Here is a 19,963-nt window from a genome sequence, read left to right as displayed (position 1 = left end):
ACCAGCCTGTGCAACATAGTGAAACCCTATCACTACAAAAATACTAAAAATATTAACTAGGTGTGGTAGCACATGCTTGTAGTCCCAGCTACTGGGACTGATGCGGGCACACTGCTTGAGCCCGGGAGGTTGAGCATGCAGTAGGCCATGATTACATCACTGCACTCCAGTTAGGGCAAAAGAGTAAGACCCTGCCTTAAAAAGAAAAAAAAAAGAAAGAAAGAAAACAAGCAAAGGTGTCACTAAGCCAGCCATATGTGGTATCATACTGGTACTCAAAAAATTTCAGAGTTTGAAGCATTCTGGATTTCAGATTTAGTTTAGAGGTACTCAACCTGTACCATTTTTGTTTTGTTTAGGTCTTATTACATTTCCTGAAGATAACAGAGAAGCGTGAAACTAGAGCTTGGTACATGCGAAGGCTATGTTCTCTCTCAGGACTCAAGATGAATTACTGTTAGAATTCCACACTACATCATTTAATGGAAATCTAAGTAAACAAACAAAAAAGGGTTTGGCCAGTTTACCATAGCATTTCTAACTACTATTATTATTTTTATAAAGAAAGTGAAGTTCACAGAGGTTAAGTAATTAAATCAGAGTTAACACTCTATACTATTCTTTTTCTTTTAGCAACAAGTTAAAGTAACCATCTATCAGGAACTGCCAGCTTCCCTAAACGTCTCTGTCCAAGACAGATACTGTATTCACTCCCATTTTGTAGTTTCAGCCCCATCTATGCTTTGATTGTAACTCTTTCCTTACAAAGAGAATACACTGCACATTGTACCACTACTTAGGTGGACACTAACTCAGTCAAATTGCAATTATTTGTGTATGTTGCTCAGAGTCTCTGCTTGGGTTCTGCCTCATGCCAACCACTCACTCCTCCTATATACCACTTCTTCTGTGCATAGTCACCTAAGATTTCGATCATTTTACCATCAGAGTCCTGCAGATAGGGGTTGACAAACTACAGCTCAATGACCAAATCCAGCTAGCTGCCTGTTTTTATAAATAAAGTCTAGTTGGAATAAGGCCATATCAACTCATTACGTATACTATCCATGGATGCTTTCCTACTCCAAGGGTAGAACTGAGTAGCCACAACAGAGACCACATGTCTCACAAAGTCAAAAATATTTACTCTTTGGACCTATAAAGAAACCGTTTGGCAACTCTTGTTCTAAGTCAGGCTGTGGATTATATACATGAACATTATTAACAATGTACTATTGTTTGTCAGAATCCTTAAATAAAATATGTAGATTGTCAAGAACTATCAATAAAAAGAATAATTCATCTGCAGTAGTTACTATGAATAGTTTTGTATAAAATCCTAAAGAATTGCTCTAGAAATTATTCTGAGGTAAATAAAGTCCAGAAGAATAAGCATCTGTCAAAACATGAACACAGTCGAAGTTCATTATTTGCAGTAGTTATGTTCTAAGGTTACCATAAACACTAAATCACTGTCCCTAGGAACATTCAGGATTAGGTTCCTGGAAGCCTTTGTTTACAACATCTTGTCATCTGATCAATACATTACCTTGTTTAATATATGTTTATGTCTAAGAACACCTTACTTAATATACACTATTGAATCATTAGCATTGAACTCACAGTCAATACCACCATAACTCTGGACTGAAGGAAAACCATGTATTTTCTCCATCAGGCTTGACATAGCCTTCTTGAGCTCAGGAACACTAAAGAGCACTTCAACACCATGCTCGAAGGCCATTTTAAACACAAGAGTCACAACAAAAAAACTCAAAAATGTAAAAAAAAAGGTAGTGCTGAACAGACCATGAAAAGGATACTTGTTTGTAGTATGAGAACTGAAACAAAAGGCTCTTAGAGGGTGTCTTTATATGACTTCATCTGGGAACCTGTGTGTTGACTGACTCAAATTTTTCACCACATGGCACAATGTCCATTTCCACCAAAAACTTTAAACAGCACATCAAGGTCAGGCATGGTGGCTCATGCCTGTAATCCCAGCACTTTGGGAGGCTGAGGCAGGCGGATCACCTGAGGTGGGAGTTCGAGACCAGCCTGACTAACATGGAGAAACCCCATCTCTACGAAAAACACAAAAATGGCCGGGCGCGGTGGCTCAAGCCTGTAATCCCAGCACTTTGGGAGGCCGAGACGGGCGGATCATGAGGTCAGGAGATCGAGACCATCCTGGCTAACACGGTGAAACCCCGTCTCTACTAAAAAATACAAAAAACTAGCCGGGCAAGGTGGCGGGCGCCTGTAGTCCCAGCTACTTGGGAGGCTGAGGCAGGAGAATGGCGTAAACCTGGGAGGCGGAGCTTGCAGTGAGCTGAGATTCGGCCACTGCACTCCAGCCCCGGCGACAGAGCAAGACTCCGTCTCAAAAAAAAAAAAAAAAGAAAAACACAAAAATTTATCCGGGCATGGTGGCACATGCCTGTAATCCCAGCTACTCGGGAGGCTGAGGCAGGAAAATCGCTTCAACCTGGGAGGTGGAAGTTGTGGTAAGCTGAGATCACGCCATTGCACTCCAGCCTGGGCAATAAGAGCAAAACTCCATGTCAAAAGAAAAAATAAGAAGAATAATAATAAATAAAAAGCACATCAATTATTGATTTTGGAGTCACAAATAAATTTTAGCACATAGGCAAATTCGCCAATATGGAAACCACAAATAACAAGGCTCGAACGTAGTTTATAATACCATAATCATCAATCTAAAAAATTATGCATAATCCAAAAATTTTCACTTAAGTCTTGGTATCTATTCTCAGGTCTTAATTTATAGCTGCTATATATGCTTGAGGTGTTGGGGGGCTGAGGACAAATTCTAATCACTAAAAACTATGAAGAATTATAAACACAAAATCTAGGGAGAGCAAGAGTCTCTTTCTTACATTCTATGTTTCTTGGAAACTAAACAAATATTTCATGTTACAAACCTCTGTCGGTCCTCATCATCAGTGCTTTCATATTCTGATTCTTCACTAGATAATTCCTCATCCTCATCTGGCAAAGGAGGTTCCTCAGGTGGCTGAGGAGATGTGGGTGGAAGAGGGGCATGCAACGGCATATAGTCTTCATACTAATTAAAAGAATAAAACAAAAATACTACGGCAGTCTAAAATATTTATAGAACAAACTCCATTTGAATACTTCATTCTCATTTCTATCACATTTTTTTAAAACACATTCTACACATATTGAGCGAACACCCTGTAGGGTAGATCACTAGCTGATCACAAAATGTGCGTCTTCTTCCTTCACCCTCAGCTGAACTAAATTTTCAAAGATCCTCTGTAGTTATATTTCCCCTTGTAACTGAGTTATAGCCAATGAAATGAGACAATTAGAAACTCCCACATATAATTTTTCCTTCCTGATCTGCAGACTGTGTAGCAATGTCTTCATCAATCTGAGAAGGCACACAGTCAAAACAATTCAGGTGTTTTCATGGCTCAGTAGAGCAAAATATCCCTCTGCTCTACTTTTGGAAAGGATGTGACATGACAAAAAAATCATTTTTATGACAAATTTAATATTACAAAATATTAAATTAAACAAAAACAACAAACAAATCCTAAAGTTAATAGTACATACATTAGAAAAGCAGCAAATCCCCAACCAAATTCTCTTCTATTCATATATGAACACTCAATGTATTAATAATTTTGCATTGCTATTATTTATAAATATACTAAGAGTACTAGAGCAAAATAATAACTAAAATTATTCAAGAGCAGGTATAGCCTACTTCTAAATTATTGACAGATTTGCATAGTCAAGTCTAATAAAAATACCAGCACCCTTTTTCGTCTTTTGCAAACAAAGCTCTATTTGTGACAAAACCAGAACAATGAAATCCTTAGGTAATCTAGTTAAGCGTAACTACCTTATACGATGGCACAATGTTTTGGCTCAAAAAACTTAACAATGCTGGATGATATGATAGTCTTTATTGCCCAAAGCATTTCTTTCATATTCTGGCTTTTCCTCACTTACAGTTCTCAATTCTTCTATTATCATCATATTACTTTGTATCTGTTCCTTATTTTCAATGTACATCAGAGGTTGCTACAACACCTGTATAATTCAGCCTCAATAATCCCATTCGGGAAGAGAAATTTTGACTTCATAATTCTAAGAGCTGTCTTACCATGGGAGGTCGCGCAGTAATTGGTCCAAAAGGTGTGGGCAAATTCATTTTATTCATAAGATGAAGGACCTTAAAATGGTAAAACATTTAAATTCACATATAAATTGATTCAACTCACATCTTGTATTTTACATACTAAGAAACTTTGCAATAACACTATTTATTAATTGAGTGTAAAGGAAGACCTGCCCATCTCTTGACTTTAGGATCTCTGCATAAGGTAAAACAAGGCATTGGTGTATCTCAGATTAACCTTCCTAAAATGTCAATTCTACATGTTCAATTAGTCCCGTTGCTAAGAATGTAATGTTCTTGTAATATAAAACCTACTTGAAATGATTTTATATCTTTACCCCAATTATTGTAAAATTATAAAACAGAGAAATACATTAAAATACATCTATACTTTGTACTTCAAAAAAACATGTTATTACTGCCAATATTTTTAAGCATTTGCTCAGGGGTCTGAATCTCTATTTAATGGTGTATTCTAAAGTAACAGAATTAGCACAAATTACATTTCCCAAACTAGCTTCTGTTTATTAGTATCCACTTATACTATACCTTATAAAAGTCTTTACTTGAAAGTAGTAAATATTTAATTACATTTAAAGTAGTGTATCACTGACTGTCTAGAATTAGTCTGATTACTTTTATGAGAAACAGCATGAAAAATAAAATAGCAAGCTATATAAACAAGTCCTTTTAGGAAAAGTTTTATTCTACTTACCTGTACATAGAACTTAGGCACACTTGCCAAGGCATTTACTATGTTTGCAAGGATTGTGCTGGAAGGTGGTGGGTACATATACTTGAGGCATGAATTTAAAGGAAAAGTCAGCCTATAAAATAAAAAACATTTAAGATGCTTATGTTTTAATAATTTCGTATCACTAACTCATTTTAGGTAACCTGGTAACAAACACACTGCTCAAATGATACAGTACTATTAGATTTACCTTGTTCCTAAAAGATCCAAAGTACATTTAAAAAGAAAAATAAGCTACTGTATTTCTTGGCAGAGGTTTACCTTGTATCTCTGAACATTTCAAGAGACGCTTTCGCTGCACTGAATTCAGTGACAAACTCGTAACTCAAAATGTGATTCAACATATTAAAAATATACATGAAAATAAATATCTTTGTTTTTAAAATTATCTTAAATTATCTTATTTGCAATAAGGTATCTGTATATAAAACGATATACAATAAGCAATAAGATATCTGTATATCACAATATATAAGAAGATATCTGTATATCACAATATACCATAAGCAAAAAGCAGTAAGACATCTGTGTATCTGTATACAACACAGAACAAAAGCAAAAGAAAAGCAAATAAAAATGCTAACCCATGGTTTGGTGCAATTCCATTTTCCACTGTTAAATAACCAAGTTCTTTTTTTTCTTTATCATCTTCGACAGGGTCGTCAGACCTGGGACATACAGAATCAAAGTTAATCTCACCTTTCCAAAGAGTGAAAAACTGCACACAAAAAAGATAAATTACCTTTTCAAACATGTCATTATAAAAACAGTTTGATTAAAAAAAAAAAAAAAAACTTTCAAGTATTTCTCAAGCAAACACCTATAAATGGGAAGGGAACTAAAATTAACTTTCACTAAATCCCTTCTGTATTATTATTACTACAGAAGTGCTATAATAATAAAATTATTATTCAGCACTACACATTTTCATTTACTCTTCATAGCAAGACTATGAAGATGGCATAATTGTCACTGACCAAAAATAAAACTAAAGTTTACATAGTATAAAATAGTGGTAATCAAATGTCATTAATGTATGTCATAATCAGTTGGAGAGTTTATTAAAACTCATAGACTTCTAGAGCATTTTCCCATCCCTTCCATCCCTCAATGAAATTTCTGATTCAGTATGACAGGGTTAAAAAAGCTCAAGGTTCTGTAGTTTGATCAAGTTTACAGATGATACAGCTGATCTAGGGACCACACTTTGAGAACCACTAGTGTAAAGCAAATTTGTCAAGGTGTACTATAAAAAGTCACAGCTGGAAACCAAATGCCAGTCTTGATTTTATCACATTGTGTTATCTTTGATACAAAGACATTATACTGGTTATTTTCCCTCCATTGAAGGTTGAAGATGAATTCATTTCAGCCCACTCCCTTCCAACTTCATACTGATTAAACTGTAATATTAAATCTGGTTCCTAATGCACAATTAGGGGCAAAAATAAAGATATTGTTTTACTGTGCTAGATTTAATGGAAAAATCTGTCACTACTCTTCCAATTACTTACTGGCTAGTCTGAAACCAATACAATAACTGTGTAACTGATTAAAAAAAAAAAAAAACTTTAAAAATGTTACAAAATGTATTATCTACATACCTTTTTTTTTTTTCAGAGCCTGAAGTGGGACATGGGGAGTGAACTTGATCTTGTTCTTTTGCAAATTCAACGACTAAAGTATGACCTAAAAGTTTCAGCTGATGGAGTCTTGTCAATGCCTGGAGTTAAAAGAACAAGAGTAAACATTTCACAATTGTACTAAAAATGATCTGTTAGAGACCAATGTTTACACTGTGGGCGGCAAGCCACTCAGGTGCCGAGGCAAGAGACCAGGGACACGAGCTGTTCCCGTATAATAAAATACATAAAACAACAAGAGCTATAGTAGATCTAGATCATAGATATGATTATATATGAATGTCATTAATCATTAGTTTGTACAATTACTCTTTATTCCAATATTATAATAATCCTTGCTCTACAATTATAACCTAGGAAAAATCAGGCCATACAGATATAGGAGCTGAAGGGACATAGTGAGAAGTGACCAGAAGACAAGTGTGAGCCCTCTGTCACGCCCAGACAGGGCCACTAGAGGGCTCCTTGGTCTAGCGGTAACACCAGCATCTGGGAAGACGCCTGTTGCCATGCGGATTGTGGTCTAGTGGTAGTGTCGGTGCCAAGGAAAAACACCAGCTACTTAGCGGACCGGGAAAGGGAGTCTCCCTTTCCCCGGGGGAGTTTAGAGAAGACTCTACTCCTCCACCTCTTGTGCAGGGCCTGACATCAGTCAGGTCTGCCCCCAGTTATCCAAAGGCCTGTCTCCCGTGATGCTGTGCTTCAGTGGTCACGCTCCTAGTCCACTTTCATATTCCATCCTGTACACCTGGCTCTGCCTTTTGGATAGCAGTAGCAAAATCAGTGAAAGTACTAAAAGTCTCTGATATGCAGAAATAATGGCATAAGCGCGCTCTCTCTCTCTCTCTCTGCCTCGGCTGCCAGGCAGGGAAGGATCCCCTGTCCAATGGACACGTGACCCATGTGACCTTACCTACCATTGGAGATGGCTCACACTCCTTACCCTGCCCCTTTGTCTTGTATCCCATAAATATCAGCAAAGCCTGGCATTTGGGGCCACTACTGGTCTCCGCATCTTGTGGTGGTGGTCCCCCGGGCCCAGCTGTCTTTTATCTATGTCTTGTGTCTTTATTTCTACAGTCTCTCGTCTAAAGACATGGGGAGAAAAACCCACCGACCCTGTGGGGCTGGTCCCTACATATACTTTTTTTTTTTGCTAATGCTGTAAACATTTCCTTGACTATTTCCTAATTTATTTTTAAATTCAGGCTATCAAGCCTTTAGTACTTATTAAAGGACTACTTCCTATAACTGAGGAAAATAAAAATCTCGCTAAATTCCACTTTATGCCAGCTCTGCTTATACCCAGACAGCTGAAAATGGCTAGAAAACAAACAAACAAATTTCCCTGGCCTTACTTTCAATTTATAACAGCACCACAAATTGCAGGGTGACCTTTAATGATACCACAAAATTACTTATTACAATCGCAGTCTATTTTTCCCATCTATAAGAGAATATTTTGTACTTTCTCCTTGTTCCTTAACCTCACAATATTTTTCTTGCATTCCGTTAGCCTAGCACCTGGTTTCCTATTTTGAGACAACTGAAGTGATGACATGAGAATATCAGATTTCCCATCTACCAGCATATGCATGCCAAAATTATATGTTCTATCTGTTATAATCTATTAACTATCCACATTCCTATCTAAATTCAGCTGCCTGACTTATATACTAAATTCCATCCTCTCATCTACTTGAGGGTCTTTATTTAGCTATGCTCTGGAAATGTGTGTGGTGGGGGGTGTGGGGGGTACTCTTATTTAAACTGTTAATTTTCTGTCCTCTATTGGATTATCCGTATCAGTATGAAAACATGCTCCTATTTCTCCCATCCTAAATTTGCATTATTAGTTTTGCAGTAAAACTCTGTAGAAGTTATATAAACCCTCTATCTACAACTCCTCTCTGCCTATTCAGTTTCAAACCTATTTCAATCAGGTTAATGCTTTAATAAGTTTAATGAGACTGCTTATCATAGACAACAAATTTTTTATTGTTAGGCTAATGATCAACTCCTAGTCTTCACCTGATTGCATTTAACATAGTTAATCACTTCTTCCTTGATACATGTCATTCACTTGGCTTCAAGACTTCATACGTTCTTATAATTTTCTTCCTAGCTCACTGGTTTCTACTCCTCCATCTCTTTAACTTGTGCCTTCTCTCACATTCTTAATGTTGGAATGCTCCAGAGCTCTCGTCCTGGTCTTCCTCTCTATCTCAACATATTATCTTGGTGATTTAATCCAGCATCTGAAGTTTAAATCTATATGCTAATGATTCACTAATTTATAATTTCAGCGCAGACTTGTGTCCTGAAGTCAAGAAACACATATTCAAATAATGGATAGTGCCCCATAGGTTTCTAACAAACGTTTCAAAATCAACATTTCAGAAGCTAAACCGCTTAATCTCTCCCCCAGCCAAAAATGTGCTCCACCAGGAGCCATCTCTGTTTCAGATGATGGCAAGTCCATTCCAGTTATTCAGGTCAAAAATCTTGTAATCATCCTTAATGCTTCTTTCCCACATTCCATATCCAAGCCATTAAGAAATCCTGTTTGCCTATACCATAAGGCCAAAGTCATCAAAACAGCATGGTACTGGTATAAAAACCAGGCACATAGACCAATGGAACAGAATAGAGAACCCAGAAATAAACCCAAATACTTACAGGAAACTGATCTTCCACAAAGCAAACAAAAACATAAAGTGGGGAAAAGACACCTTATTCAACAAATGGTGCTGGGATCATTGGCAAGCCGCATGTAGAAGAATGAAACTAGATCCTCATCTCTCACCTTATACAAAAATCAGCTCAAGATGGATCAAGGACTTAAATCTAAGACCTGAAACCACAAAAATTCTAGAAGATAACATTGGAAAAACCCTTCTAGACATTGGCTTAGGCAAAGACGTCATGACCAAGAACCCAAAAGCAAATGCAACAGAAACAAAGATAAACAGATGGGACTTAATTAAACTAAAAAGCTTCTGCACAGCAAAAGAAACAATCAACAAACAGACAACCCATAGAGTGGGAGAAAATATTTGCAATCTATACATCCAAAAAAAGACTAATATCCAGAATCTACAAGGAATCCAAATGAATCAGCAAGAAAAAAAACAAGCCCATGGGCTAAGGACATGAATAAACAATTCTCAAAATAAGACATACAAATGGCCGGCAAACATGAAAAAATGCTCAGCATCACTAATGATCAGGGAAACGCAAATCAAAATCATGAAGAAATACCTCCTTACTCCTGCAATAATGGTCATAATGAAAAAATCAAGACATAATAGATGTTGGCAGAAATGTGGTGAAAGGAACTTCCACACTGCTGGTGAGAATGTACACTAGTACAGTAAGTATGAAAAATAGTGTGGAGATTCCTTAAAGAACTAAAAGTAGACCTACCATTTGATCCAGCTACTGAGTATCTACCCAGAGGACAATTAGTCATTATACAAAAAAGATAGTTGCACATGCATGTTTATAGCAGCACAATTTGCAACTGCAAAAATATGGAACCAGCCCAAATGTCCATCAATCAATGAGTGGATAAAGAAGTTGTGAGATATAGATATATATAGAGATATATGTATATAGATATATATAGACCTATATATAGATATATATAGATATAGATATATATAGATATAGATATAAATATGAAACATGGAATATTACTCAGCTATAAAAAGGAACAAAATAATGGCATTTGTAGCAACCTAGATGGAATGGGAGATCATTATTCTAAGTGAAGTAACTCAGGAATGGAAAACCAAACATCATATGTTCTCACTCCTAAGCAGGAGCTAAGCTATGAGGACCCAAAGGCATAAGAATGATACAATGAACTTTGGGGACTCAGGAGAAAGTGTGGGGGGTGGGGGTGAGGGATAAAAGACTTCACAATGGGCACAGTGTATATTGCTTGGGTGACAGGTACATCAAAATCTCAGAAATCATGACTAAAGAACTTATGTAACTAAACACCACCTGTTCCCCCAAAACCTATTGGAATAAATACAATAAGAAATCCTTGCTTCTATCTTCGAACTATATAAATAATCTAATCACCGCTAACCACTACCATTGTGGTCAAGGCAACCATCAATTCTGGACTGAATTACCACAACATTTTAATGGATTTCCTTGTTTCTACCTTCCCTCCCTTCAGTCTAGTCACAACAGAGAAAGCAATCCTTTGAAATATGTCAGATCAGGTCACCCCCTTGTTCCAATGGCTCCCTATTTTACTGACAGTAATCTAAATTTCTTACTATAATCTACATAATATAGATTCTATGACTTCTCTGACTTCAAATCCAATGCTCACTCCCACCCCTGCTCCCACAGATCACTCCCACTATGTATGCTCCAGTCACAGTGGTTTCCTTGAACAACATGACAGGCATGGTCACATCCTAGAGCCCCTGATCCAGCTGTTCCTCTAATTCAAACATACTTCTCCCAGAAATTTCATTAGCTAACTCCCTTCGTATCCTTCAAATTGTTGTTCTAATATAACCCTAACTACAGCCTGACCTCTCCCCACTTAGCACTCTCGATCTTATTGCTCTACTTGTCCTTTTTCCATAGCATTTATCGTCTTCTAAAATATTAAAGATTATTTTCTGTCTCCCTTTTTGAGACTACAAACTATAATTATCTTTGTTTTTGTTCACATATAATTCCAAAACCTAAAACAGCATCTAGCACATAGTAGGCACTTAATATTTTACAACACATGAAACTACAAGCCTTAACCAGGGACCGGTTTTGTGTAAGACAATTTTTCCACAGGCCGGGGTAGGGGGTGGGGAGATAGTTTCGAGATGAAACTGATTCACCTCGGACCATAAGACATTAGTCAGATTCTCATTGAGAGTGCAACCTAGATCCCTTGCATGTGCAGATCACAACAGTGGCCAAGGCACTGCTGATCTGATTGGAGGTAGAGCTCAGGCAGCCATGGGGAGAGGCTGTGAATAGAGATACAGCTTCCTCAGCCTGCTAGTCACCTCCTGCTGTGCGGCCCAGCTTCTAACAGGGCGTGGCTGGGTACCAGGCTGTGTCTGGGTACCAGTCCGTGTCCCGGGGTTTGAGGATCCCTGCCTTACATCATCATACAAAGTTAGTTTTAAAATGTTTCAATAATTTTCAAGACCCTAAATGAATGTTAGACCTCTTCATTATCAGTGAAGCTTGATGATATGAAATGAAGGTCATCTAACCCGACTTACTCCAACTTTCTTCCTCTCAAAATGGGTATCACATAAGTTCTTATTCTCAAAGATTTATAGCTTTTCACTTTTAATGTTAACGCCTCCTACCTAACTTGGCTACTTACTCTATTCTTGAACATTTCTCCCTTTGTTTTCTTAATCTATCACTTTCTAATAAGGCCAAATGTTCTCTAGCCTAAAAGCCCTATCAATACTGCCATTAACCTCTTACTGCTTCCTTTCACTACAAACATTTCCAAAGACAATGACTGGCTCCATGTGCTCTCCTCCAAGTTATTTTTGACCCTAAAACAATGTGTTTTTCATTCCCATACTTTATTTATAATGTATTATGCTATATTTTTAAAAAGACTTTTTTTCTGAAAAAAAAAAATTACCTATCATTATAAAAGTACATATTAATATAATATGAAAGCCCTCTGTAATCCTACTCTCAGAGAAAGATGTTTTTAACATTTTGGTGTATAGTTCTGTTATATTTTTTTCCTGTGCATATGCTAACATGTATACTATTAGTTTCAAAAAATCTGAGGTTACATCATAGATAATGTTTCACAACTTCATTCATGTACTCTGGGCTATCATTCTCTATTACACACACCACTTGGTATCATTCTCAGACAGCTGCAGTCCAGTATATGGACATAATGTGATTTAAGGTTTCCCTTCCTTTTACCAATGAAAATTTGGGTCATTTCTATTGTTTCATGGCAAAAAGACTTTAATAGAGGTGTTCATTCCTCATTTTGCATCATCACAGGATTTCATCTTCTTAAAACACACTTCTCTTTGCATCAGTGATAATTTCCTTTCTAGTTCTCCTACTTTAACTGCTCCTTCCCATTCTTCTCTCCTAGCTTATTATCCTTTGGGCAATCATATCTATTTACATGACTGAAGAATCTTTCCATTCTTCACCATGCCTCAGCTCTAGACTGATATTTTTAAATATTTCCACAAAAGTAGCCCAGGGACCCTTCCAAGTTAACAGATGACATGTGAATTCATCATATACTTTTGCAAACATTCTCTGGATCCTCATGTCAGCTAATATAACAACCCAAATAACTCAATCCTCAATCCAAATATCCTGAACCCGTCTCTCTCAACCCCTATATTACAAAACCTACAAACTCAATCTCTATTAAGTATATATCTACTTCCCCCTTTGTCTTCTTACTGTCTTCTTCAGATAGTTATTCTTGCCTTGGCCATTATAACAGCCTTCCATTTGGTCTCCTACCTGTAATAATTCTGCGCATCCAATCCATCCATGATACGAGCTATACCAGATATCTTTCACAGGCCTGATATTATGAGACAGCTCAAAAGTATCAAGTGCACACCTACTAAACCAAACTCAATACCTCTCTCCCAGACTCAATCTATTTTTCAAGTCCCACTTCCATCTCAACCCTTAGCTCCTGCTCCACTTATAACTTGCAATGACTCCCAGCTTTATTTGGTGTTCCCCAAGCCCCGAAGGCCCATCTCGCCTTGTTTCCTGTTGAAAAAATCCAATTATCATTAGACTTCTAGCTAAAAGATCACTTTCTTTGTGAATGATTCCCTGGCATTTTAAAGAAATGTATATTCTCCTTTTAACACTTGAAACATCTTACCTTGTAACAGTCACAGAGATATTTATCAATCTAAATCATTTAGAAATTATTTTAATTACATATGCAGTTAGTTTTGGTTTACAGATAATCTACTAAAGGACTGGGCAATATCTACCAACTAACAAATCAAATGTAGTCTGTTGGGGAAACTGTTGCAATACAAATGCTTTTGCTTCTTAAAAACCACAGTTTAACATTATCTGAACCAAGACTGGATAAGAGGATACTTTTGACAACTTTAATAGTCAAGAAAAAGTCATACCTTTATAGCTGCTTTTTCATTAGGGAATGTGGCAAAAGCTGTATGTTTCTGAAACAGAGTTAAGGTACAAATTACTTCCAATATAATTTCAGTTTCTCATAAAGAAATCTGACATTTTACCAGTGGAGTAATGTGACATGTTAATAACATCATGGGAAAGTATGAAAAGTTAAAACCATTTAACTGATCACTAATTTCAGTCCAGTGGTTTTCAACATTTTTTGAGGCAGACTTGAGATGAAAGCTATGCAATCTCTATCATATAAAGACACACGTTTTACACATGCAAATAGTTCAAAAGACCAAAAGTTTAAAGACCTCTTCTACACAGAGGGTCACTTTCAACCAACTAAAAATTTATTTCTTTCATTTATGACAGACCTAAAGATTTTAAACTTTCCTCTATACATAACAATGCACAGTTTAAAAACATTCACCAACAGAGAAATCGTTCTTCAAGCTGCATATTTCCTTTGTGCTTTATCTTTGTAATAATGTTCAATGGGAGCAGCATATTTTTAAACGTAAATTATAAGGATTTTAAAAACCATCAGAAAAGAAACACAAGTCAACGGTAAAAGAAACACTATGCTAAGGAAGAGCTCTGGTCAATGCTTATTAAAAGTTACTTCAATAATTATATTGCACACTCTAATTTTGTCTAATCTGATCCACGATGACCTAACGTAATTGAGCCATAATTTTTTTTTTTTTAATTTGAGGGTATAAATGACACTTAAACTGATCAAAATTGGCCTTTCTTATAATTCAGTCACTCTCAGCATGGGCTGCACATTAACATTAAAATCACCTGGGGAAACTTTTAAACCACTGATGTCTTGCCCCATCGCTATTCCTATTTTAATGAAGAGAAATCAAAACATCTTTGGATATAAAGCAAACCAAAGTAATTGTGTAAATTCCTACGTAGGTATTTTTAACAGTCCTAAAAAATTGTTCCCTAAAAGATGCCATCGGGAAATTTTTATGAAAAGCCTCCTTTTCTAGTTGAAATTCTGCATTTAATTCTCAAGTCACCAATGCAGCTTCTCTATTTTGATCAACGATTTAACATTGGCTTATAAATGAACTAGGACTTTTAAAAATCCCATGATGCACATTTGTAAGAATACGCTGAGTCCAGAAGCAATAACCCCAAATTCAAAAAAGTTGTGAGGCTCTCAGGATGGATCTGAAAACTCAATATAACTAAGCTAAACTTATTCTTCTGCTTTGTCGTTCACGATTGCCCTTTTCTGCAGTGCTATGACTAACCCAGACTCAAGCCGATTAAAACTCCACTTCGCGGAGCAGATATTCTGATACAAAAGAGGTAGGATGGGGGAGCTCCCATCACACAAGTGCATCTTCCCCACTCGTTTCCGCCTTACTCCTGTCAGCGCTCCCCCTCCCTGGTCGCTTGCCAAAGGCCTTCCCGGGAGACTCCGGCGGGGCGCGCCCTTACCAGTCGCCCCTTATCTGACAGGACGCGCACGGACTGTGCCCCGAAGTACTTCAGCAAGTCCTCTTTCTCCTCAGCGGTAAGCTCAGCCGGCAGGTGCCTGACCAGAAGGGTTCGGTCGCCCCGAGGCGGGGAAAGCGAGGAGGAGCTCGTGCATCCCCTTGATATCGCAAGCGGCTGCTCGGGAGCTGCCATTTTCCTTGGAGAAGCAAAACAGAAATAGTGGGAAGAAGTCTCAGTCAAAATCGCAGCATCAACACAAGCTGGGATATTTTTTCCGCCTCGCGCTAAGGATTCTGGAAACCAGGAAATACGGAGCAGAAAGTCACCTTCTCGCGAGAACTGCGCCACGGAAAAGCCGCAACCCTTCGGAGACTCTTGGGGAAGGGCGCGGTGCTAATGACAGTAAAGCAAAATGATTTAAATTCCAGGTAGCTCCGGAAAGACTTAAAAGCAAAAACTGGCCCAGAGAAGTGCGAGGGTTACCACAAGTTGTCAATCGAAGAAGGAAACAGGAACCCCAGCCACTTGAGGGAAAGAAGCTGGATGCTCAAGGACACGAGGACTCAAGACTGCGCGTGTGCGGGCTGGGACCGTCGCGGGGCGGGGCGGGGCGCGGCGCGGCGCAGCGCAAGGCGGGGCGCAGCGCAAGGCGGGGCGGGCGCAAGGCGGGGCGCGGCGGCGAGTGCAGTCAGAAGCTGCTCGCGGGGCGCTTAATCCCTGGCCTTGAGAAAGTGAATTGGCCTGGATATCAAGTAGGACAACTTGGATGTGGAAATACCGGGTATGTTCTTAAAGTCTTTAGATGGTAAAATCTAAAAATAACCAGTTCTTCAGTCAACTTATTAGACACCATGGGGAGGATAACTCAGTTTAAAGGGCAAAAACTTGAGACTTTTTTCTTGAATCAGTAAGCATTTAGCCGAGGGATAGGTACCCGCCAGGGTTCATTTCACAGAAATGGCAGCCTCTAGGAAGAGGTCGCCTAATAAATATAGTGTGTGTGTGTGTGTTTGTGTGTGTGTGTAGGTGTAGGTACTTTTCTCCTTATTTTACAACTGAGGACACTGATGTACAAAGAGGTTAAGTCACACAGCTATAAAATGGAAGAACTAGGATTTGACCCTTGGTGTTCTGACTTGGGGTCTACATTCTAATCCACCGTTCTGCGTAGATTCTGAATGGAGTGAGGTAGAGATCATCCCCGGAGGGTCAGAAATGTACCCCTCACCCCATACAGAGAGGGTGTTGAGAATTCTAAAGAGAGGTTTTATTCTAGATGTAGCTGCTACAATCTGGAGAGCCAGAGTTCCTCTTACAGCTCTTTTTGGCCCCTTAAATAAATGTTAGAGATACAGCAGTAAGCTGTATACCAATGTTCTGCTGTCATCCAGCATTGGCTGGGGAGGAGAGGGACAGATACTAATGAAAACTTAGAAGACAAACATGAGAAGAACCTTCCCCCCCACACACACCAAAATACCAGATAGGCAGAGCCAGACCATGTAGACGCTGTAGATTTGTTAGGAGCCCTATGTATTTGAAGAACGTTTAGAAACTGACAAATTATTTAAATATTAGAGAGACTCAAAGTTTAGGTATGAAAATTTCTCTGGTTGCAACGCGAAAAATAGAAGCGGAAAGGCCAGTTGGACTACTGTAGAAGTCTGGAGAAAACATTGCCAGAAACAGTTCGGTGAAAGTGGACATGTAGAGAAGGAACTGGAGTTGATACATGTTTTAAAAGTAGGATTGATAGGAACTTGCAGACGAAGAACAGTAAGCAAGGATGAATTCTGGATTTTTGGCTTAAGCTCCATATTATCCATCTGCCATTTACTGAATGTGAGAAGATTGACCAAGTGTAAGTGGGACATTGGAAATAGAAGAACATACATTAAGTTTAAGGTATCTATTCAGTATCCCTGTTTCAAGTAGGAAGTTGAATGTGTATGTTTGGCATTCTTGTGAAAGGTCACCACTAGGTATGGCAGTAACCTATTTATATCCAAAGAATGACAAAGGGTATAGATAGAATAGTGCCCAGAATAGCGTCATGGGACATGCAGATGTTGAGAAGTTGAGGCGAGGAACAACAAGACAATTCCTGCCCTCTCAATGCTTACTTTCTGAAATTAAAACAGAATAAACATGTAAATAAAGTTCTTTCAGAGAATAATAAATGCTTTGGAAAAAATAGGGTAGTGATATAAACTGATTGGAGTGGTCATGCTGTTTTAAACACTGCCCTTCACCGACTTTTTGTGTGTGTTCTTTGAGGACTTGTTTGGAGCTTCTAGCAAGGGAACACTGCTACGCGTATGGCCTTAACGGAAGAATCATCCTCCTCTATGGGGGAAAGTCATCCTCCTCAGCAGAGTGTGCAGCTTTGGAAGAGACATATATGGGGCAGTTAGGAAGGAAGGGGAACCCAGCTAGTTAGCCAGATAAGCCAAATCAACTATTGGGATTAGTTGGTGACAGGTACCACAGCAAAATCACCCTCACATCCTCCCTGTAACTCTTATGTTTAGTAAAATGTTCCACACATAGTGCACATTCTGTAAATATCTATTCAATAAATGAATGCATGAAGGAATTCACTTTTATATTTACCACTATCTCCTACAGTTAGGAATTACTACAGGGGCTATCAGAGTTTAATGGTCATTATCTACTGTAATTCAGGTATCATGACTGAGTGGAATAGTTACATGACAGAATTTTATTTTCTCTCCACTTAATTGCTTTTAGTTGTACTAAATGAAATCTACCTTATCCTTTCCATGACAATATGTCAGGTAGAGGTCATAATTTTCTAGTCACTTTCAGTTGCTATCAGTACAGTTGGTTTGAGATGTCAAGTTCAAACTCCATTAAGGTGTCTCCTCTTAGGCTCCCCTCATATCAGGCTTGACCTAAAGGATTGCAGGAATATGTAGTACACTTTAATCTTTTCTGTGTCTGAGTGTAGGTGTGTGTGGTCGTATCTGAGAAGCACCTTTCTCATTCCCTTCTCTTTAGCCCAGAAGTTCCCAAACTTTTTCAGTTATTGGTGCCTTTATTGTCTCAGCAGTTTTTTCTAGCACCCCTTGATGCCACCTTATTTCCTATTCTACTCCGGTTTTCCAAGAAAACCACCGTGTTAGCCAGGATGGTCTCATGATCCACACACCTTGGCCTCCCAAATGTTTTATATGAGAGCAGCAGCCGAAAACCCAGCTTTTCAAAGACATGACATTCTTAAAAGGAATTAAACAGTATCTAATGTTCAAATTGAGAAACATCTCAAGCTAGTAGTTCAGGTAGTGTCTGGTAAACAGTGAGTATTGCTATGTTTCCCTCAAATGTTTAAAATATCCCATAGTATCTCTATAAGGTGGTAAGGGTAGCTGGAGCACCTTAGCACAGTTTGAGAACCGTGAATTTAATTCATTTTCGGCCTTAATTTTTCTATGTTGGGGAATGGGAGGAGGGAAAAGTACTGGAGCTTGGGAGTGTCCGGCTTCACTGAGCAATTGTTGATTCTTTATCTCATTCTTGTTCTCAGGGGTTCTGTGTGTTGATGGAGGTCCCCTCTAATGTGATGGTTTTCTTGGATTCATTTTCATCTTCATCTTCCTCCATGTCACTAAATACCTTCTCAGACAGAAATACCTTTTTTACTTCCTTTGGTTTGTGTCCCTAATTTTTCTCACTTGACCACGTGGCTATTTGTACTTCCCTATTACATCTTACCTTTTCCCCCCAGACTCCCTATTTTTCTACATGAAGACAGGAAAACTCCCTATTTTTCCACATGAAGACAGGAAAACCCTATCCACATGAAGATAGGGTCCTATCTCTGGCATGCTTTGGAGAACCACAGTAGGGAGAAGGGTTGATCCCAGTATTTGTCCTGGCTTCTTGCCAGAGGCATTCCCCTCACCCTCCACAGCCAAGCTTCTAAAGAGAGAGACATAATTATTCTTATTTCTTCATCTCCCATGCACTCCAAAGTGTGCTCCTACCTGACTTCTGATCCCATCAGTCCACAGGGTAGTTCTTGTTAGGGTCACTAGTTACCTCCTAGTTACTAAATCCAGTAGGCCTTTTCAGTTCTCATTTTAGCTTTTCAGCAATGCTTGGCATACCTGACCACTTCGTTGAGGCACTATCTTCCCTTGATTTCCAAAACGCACCACTTCTCCTACTGTTCAAGCTCACTTTCTCTTCTGCTTTACTCCAGTAAATCTTTGACTCCGTGCTTTTTCCTATTTCCTGTCACCTTGAATGCTTCCTTTTTTTTTTTTTTTTTTGAGACGGAGACTTGCTCTGTTGCCCAGGCTGGAGTGCAGTGGTGTGATCTCGGCTCACTGCAAGCTCCGCCTCCTGGGTTCACTCCATTCTCCTGCCTCAGCCTCCTGAGTAGCTGGGAGTACAGGCGCCCGCCACCACGCCCAGCTAATTATTTATTTATTTATTTATTTATTTATTAATAGATACATGGTTTCACCGTGTTATCCAGGATGGTCTTGATCTGGTGACTTCGTGATCCGCCCACCTTGGCCTCCCAAAGTGCTGGGATTATGGGCGTGAGCCACTGTGCCCAGCCCCCACTTTTATTCTTAAATGGTGACCTTGCTTCTTAATCTCATTGGGGAAAAAAATGAACCAAATAATAGAGGTTTCCCATGTCTATTAATCCTAACTGTATCTGTGAGTCTTGGTTAAGCTAACCTCTCTCGGGAAGTAAATCTGCCTTTCATGTACTTTACTGAGCCTTTCTCATCAGTATATACAAAT

General features: G+C 38.5%; 1 protein-coding gene across 3 annotated transcripts in view; it reads right to left on the bottom strand.

Moving 5' to 3' along the window:
* The window catches only part of RNPC3 (RNA binding region (RNP1, RRM) containing 3), a 31,391-nt gene extending 15,629 nt beyond the window's left edge, over positions 1-15,762 (bottom strand). For 2 of the 3 annotated variants that reach the window (XM_025359258.1, XM_025359277.1), the window contains exons 1-7: positions 15,182-15,762; positions 13,717-13,764; positions 6,533-6,651; positions 5,513-5,596; positions 4,890-5,001; positions 4,160-4,228; positions 2,946-3,088 (exon numbers count right to left, since the gene is read on the bottom strand). In XM_025359258.1, the coding sequence (XP_025215043.1) occupies positions 2,946-3,088; positions 4,160-4,228; positions 4,890-5,001; positions 5,513-5,596; positions 6,533-6,651; positions 13,717-13,764; positions 15,182-15,373 (767 nt within the window). In that variant the 5' untranslated portion in view covers positions 15,374-15,762. The remainder of the gene's footprint in view (positions 1-2,945; positions 3,089-4,159; positions 4,229-4,889; positions 5,002-5,512; positions 5,597-6,532; positions 6,652-13,716; positions 13,765-15,181) is intronic. The other variant, XM_025359268.1, reaches the window with a different exon arrangement.
* Positions 15,763-19,963: the final 4,201 nt, after the last annotated feature.

Source organism: Theropithecus gelada, chromosome 1 (genome assembly GCF_003255815.1).
Source record: "Theropithecus gelada isolate Dixy chromosome 1, Tgel_1.0, whole genome shotgun sequence".
Classification (NCBI taxonomy): Eukaryota; Metazoa; Chordata; class Mammalia; order Primates; family Cercopithecidae; genus Theropithecus; species Theropithecus gelada.
This window is presented reverse-complemented; position numbering and strand designations above follow the sequence as displayed.